The 5067-nt window shown below is 44.7% G+C and overlaps 1 protein-coding gene across 1 annotated transcript in view; it reads left to right on the forward strand.

The window, feature by feature from the left end:
• Positions 1-4738, forward strand: part of Hnrnpul2 (heterogeneous nuclear ribonucleoprotein U like 2) — a 15171-nt gene extending 10433 nt beyond the window's left edge. Inside the window, exons 11-14 of the mRNA XM_021151858.1 lie at positions 363-563; positions 1483-1556; positions 1817-1924; positions 2048-4738. Of these exons, the coding sequence (XP_021007517.1) occupies positions 363-563; positions 1483-1556; positions 1817-1924; positions 2048-2128 (464 nt within the window). The 3' untranslated portion in view covers positions 2129-4738. The remainder of the gene's footprint in view (positions 1-362; positions 564-1482; positions 1557-1816; positions 1925-2047) is intronic.
• The last annotated feature ends 329 nt before the right edge of the window (positions 4739-5067 follow it).

Genomic DNA, 5067 nt, shown 5'->3' on the forward strand with positions numbered 1-5067 from the left:
CCCTTGTGGGTGGGACCATCCCTGGGCTGGTAGTCTTGGTTCTATAAGAGAGCAGGCTGAGCAAGCCAGGAGAAGCAAGCCAGTAAAGAACATCCTTCCATGGCTTCTGCATCAGCTCCTGCTTTCTGACCTGCTTGAATTCCAGTCCTGACTTCCTTGGTGATGAACAGCAGTATGGAAGTGTAAGCCGAATAAACCCTTTCCTCCCCAATTGCTTCTTGGTCATGATGTTTGTGCAGGAAAAGAAACCCTGACTAAGACACCACCCAAAACTAAAGTATGCTTCCTCTGGTAGATTTTCATGCATTCTTACCCTGTCTGTGCACTTTCTAGGCCCACAAGCTTCTTTCTTATTCTTATAGCCAACTTCTCTCTACCTGAGAAATGCGACTATATGGATGAGGTGACATATGGGGAGCTGGAAAAGGAGGAAGCTCAACCCATTGTTACTAAATACAAGGAGGAAGCAAGGAAGCTACTGCCCCCCTCTGAGAAGCGTACAAACCGCCGGAACAACCGCAACAAGAGAAACCGGCAGAACCGAAGCCGAGGCCAAGGCTATGGTGAGTCCTGGAGACCTGGCTGCCCACAGTGAGCAGCCTTCCTGATAAAGCTTCTTTCTTCTTCTTGTGCCCTTTACCCCCTGCTTCATAAACTTTCCCCACAGTCTTTCAGCCAGAAAATAGTTACTGGGGACAGAAATACCATCCCTTGAAACAGTACAGAGCCTCATCATATGCCTAGTTTCCATGCAGGCAAACAAGTTGGTTCCCCACTTCACTGCAGTCTTAAGGATGTGCAGTGAGATCTAATTCTCATCTTAAGATCACTTGAGGCTTTATTAAATCAGTCCAGTTTCGCAGACAAAACTGAATGGATTCTTCCTCATTTTAGAGTGTTACAAAGGAAGTTAGTTATTAGTGGGATTAATTTTCCCTCAGAATGTCTAGTTTGTCAGTTAAATCCCCAGTGTATATTTATAATTGCTCCTTTTAAAGTATGTGTTTATGTGTGTGCAACTGTAAATCAGAAGGTGCTTGGTGTTAGCTATGTCCTAGACACTGGGAATAACTGGTTCCTAGCCTTGATTAATGCAGATTTTGTTTTCTTTCTGTACAGTGATAGGTATAGGCTATATGACAGACATCTCTGACCCCTTTCTGGGCTGAGAGTCTGATCCTGGAATGGCAGTTTCTAACTCTGCCATGTATCCTTTTGTCATCTAAGATGTTTTTGCAGGATTGGAGAGCTTCAGAATCAGGGTGGCTTTGTTTTCTTGTGTCTATTCTTGTGCCCTCCCCTCTCAGACTCTTTTAATAAAAGATCCTGGCTGGTGCTTTAATTAACCGTGTGTGCGCCTGGCCAGAGCAAGCCTCCTCCTCCCGTAGTATTGCCTTTGGCTCCAGCTTTTTGATTTCCACTCAGATGTGGAGCCAGGACCCCATGCCAGCTGTCTGAGCGCCCTCTCCATTTCTCTTCCAGTGGGCGGGCAGCGCCGAGGCTACGACAACCGGGCCTACGGGCAGCAGTACTGGGGGCAGTCTGGAAACAGAGGGGTGAGTGCAGCTCTCCTGCTCCTCCCTCTGGGCTGTGAAGCCATTCCTATTGACTTGGGGGAGCAGAGGGGTTTGGGCTGTTTTCTTAGGGCTTTAGGGTTTTGCCCACTTAATATGTTTATCTGGAAGAATTTAACCCGGGAAAAGAATTTACCCTGCTTACAGTGTCAAGATGAAATATATCTTGTTCAGTAATGGGAAACTGGGGTGTACTTTTGAAGACCCATATATCGTCAACACTCCTCTCTCTCCTTCCTCAGGGCTACCGTAATTTCTATGATCGATACAGAGGTGACTATGAACGATTCTACAGTCGAGATTATGAGTACAACAGATACAGAGACTATTACAGACAATACAACCGGGATGTGAGTATTATCTTGGGGTAGATTGAGGGTGAAGGGGACAGGACCAGCTGGATGGATGAGTGTCATGCCTCTTCATCCTCAGCCAGCTCTGGCTCTAAGTAATGGGGTTTCCCTCTCTTCTAGTGGCAGAATTACTACTACCACCACCAACAGGACAGAGACCGATACTACAGGAATTACTACGGTTACCAAGGGTATCGGTGAAGCCCCTGCTGTTTTCGCCTGTCAGCCATGAAGCTGAATCTCTGGGGGTGCCAGGCACCCCCTAAAACACAACCAAGGAAAACAGGGGCTGTCGGGGTGGGGCTGAGCTGCCAGGGAGGGGTGGTTGGGGGGAGGGTGTGCAAGTAAGGGTGGGGGAGGGGGGAGTGGAAACAAAACTGTACATTTTTTTTAAAGTTTGTTGAAAAAAAATATTGTCTTATTCTATAAAACATTTCAAACCTAGTTAGGTTATTTGTAATCAAAAAACCATTTGCACAGAAAGCAGCACTTAGAGCTGCCTATTCTGTACCCTGCAGCTGGATAGGAAAAGAACTAAAACTGACACCTCCAGCATTCTAAGACAGGTGGATTGGTAGCCCAGTAAGGGAGAGTGTTGTGGGGAGAAGGGGAACAGCATGAGGGAATCTGCTAGCAGTTAGGAGCAAACAGAGGAGACAGGAGCAGGGGCAGAGGGAGTGCCTGTGAACAGGGCAGTGGAAATAAACAATTGGCTGTTATCAATCACTTGCACCAACTAACCGTTTGTATTTTCTTTACCAACCTTTCCTTCTTGGGCTATTGAGGTAATAGATTGTCCACTTATTGTGCCTTTGTGCTGTCTGCCTAAGGCACAGAGACTGCTAGTTGGGTGGTTCTAGTATATAGGATTCCCAGGCCAAGGGGAACGGGGGCTCTTGGGGACCGCAGAGCATAATACTTTGTCCCTATCTATATTATATTCAGTAAATTCCTGTAAAGTCTGGAGGAGGGTGGGAACACAGCCCTTAGTCTGAAGATGGTGATTTGCCAGTCCCTAGTCTCTGTCTTCCTAGTTGATAGAGGCAAGAGATCTCTGGAATCATTTACTAATATTGCCTGCCTCTTACAAGTGTGAGGGAAGGAATGATTCTCAGGGTTTCAGCTCACAGAAATACGCAGCAAGACTTTTGTTTACTGCGTCAAGATATGTATATAGGTGAATCCTGTGGTGTGGGCTGTCAGGCCCAGGTGCTGAGAAGTGAAACTATTTTATACAATGTAGGGGGCTCTGCCCTGCTGCTGTTTTTTGTTTTTGTTTTTGTTTTGATACACAGGTAGAGAGTGAGTAGAAAGGGGTTGGGGGAGGGGGGTAGGAGGCAGCTGAGTTGGGCTGCAGAAACTTGGAAAGACTATGTGAATGTGTGTATGGGTGTGTGCAAGGAAACACCTTTTCCCAACTTGTTGAAACAGGATTCCTTCAAGGGTGCTTCCCTTCAAGTCCCCAGAGAGGCCTCTTATCAAGAGACTTCATTTGGGATCATATAGTTTGTAACTGTAACAACACCCTCCCAGTTCTTGACAGAATAGCTAAAGGTTGTTGGGTTCAAGAATGTGAGCAGGATATAGCAATGCGCTTTCAATATTGATCTTCAATTTAAATCATCATCTTGCTTAGCTAAAAGCTTACTCAGCAGCAGCATCCTACAGCACTTCCTGGTGAGAAAACCTCTGGGCTGAGCTACTAGGACATACTTCACTTCCACTTCCTTGCCTGAGCAGTTCTCTTGTTTAAACTTGTGCTGAGATTTGAATCTTCCCTGTCCTGATGTCCTTCCCACACAGGCAAGGCTTCTCAGGGTGTGCAGACCTCATTCTGAGTCCTGGTTTGTTAGGACACACCGTTCTGCTCAAGGACCTCTTTCCAAGTCTGCAGTGGGCCTGGGAGGAGAGACGCGTGCTCATACTGTGTCTTTTCTATTGCACTTGTCCCTTATGGTGCCACAAACGGGTTTGTGTGTGGCAGTGGGTGGAATGATTGCATCTTTTGTAACTCGCTGGTATCAGGGAGTTTGAGAAAGCGTTGTTTATAATGTCAGGGCAGGAAGATAGAAACTGGAGCCCAAAGAAATCCCCTTAGAAGAAGATTATGTTATAATAGGAAACTTAATTTCCAGAGGCAGAAGCTGCCCCTTCAGATGTTTAGTCCTCCAACAAATGACACTTTGACGGTACTCTGTGACCTAGATTTTAGGTGGTAGAGCCCTCAAAAGTGCAGAAACTTAACACTGAAGTTTGAGGCAACAGGGGTCAGAGAGTATACTCGCTGTTGATTTTCAACACCAGAAAAGTCAAAGTCTTTTTTTTTTTAAAAAAAAAAGCTGTTTTTCTAGTGGAATGGAGAATGACACTGCCACATCCTTGTTGGGTCTGTTCAGGAGGTCTCCTGCATCAAAGTGGACGTCTACATTTTGTTTCTGTCTTGTGTTTTTATTATGAAAAGAAATGTTATTGGGACGGGTGTGGGGTGTAGATTATGGTAATAAGAGGAATCCTTGGTTTTGTTTTCCTTAAAAGAGTTGTTTAGTGTTTTATCAGATGTCTGTTGTAGTTGTAGATGGAAAAGCTTGTAAACAAACACCACATGGAGCCTGTAAATGTTTTTGCACAACCTGTAAAGCATTCTTGGAAGTGGCCAGTAAAAAAAACGGGGGAGGGGGGGTTCCATTTTTAAAAATGTAACTGTGTCATTGTTTACATATGTAACTCTTACCCTGTTCTCATTACACCATTCTGGCAAAAAATGTAGACACAGTAGTTCCAGTTTTAGAATAAATAACCATTTGGATTGAATTTTCCTATCTCCTGTGGCTGCACTGACTGGAATGATCATGGAAGTGTTTATTTTAATAATGTATTCTTTCAAAATAATTTATTTTGAGGCAGAATCTCCTTGTATCCCAGACTGGCCTGGAACTCTTGATCATCATGCCTTAAAACTCAAAATGCTGCATTTATACATGTTTTTCACTATAACCATCTTAATCACCTATTTTAAATTTTGGTATGTGCACAGAAGTGCACAGGGATCGAGTGTTCATTCAGAAAATGGGGATGAGTCACATGGTGGTCAGAGACAACTTTGTGGAGTCTTTCTCCTATCCTTATACAAGTTCCAAGGA

This window comes from Mus caroli, chromosome 19, assembly GCF_900094665.2.
Source record: "Mus caroli chromosome 19, CAROLI_EIJ_v1.1, whole genome shotgun sequence".
Lineage (NCBI taxonomy): Eukaryota > Metazoa > Chordata > Mammalia > Rodentia > Muridae > Mus > Mus caroli.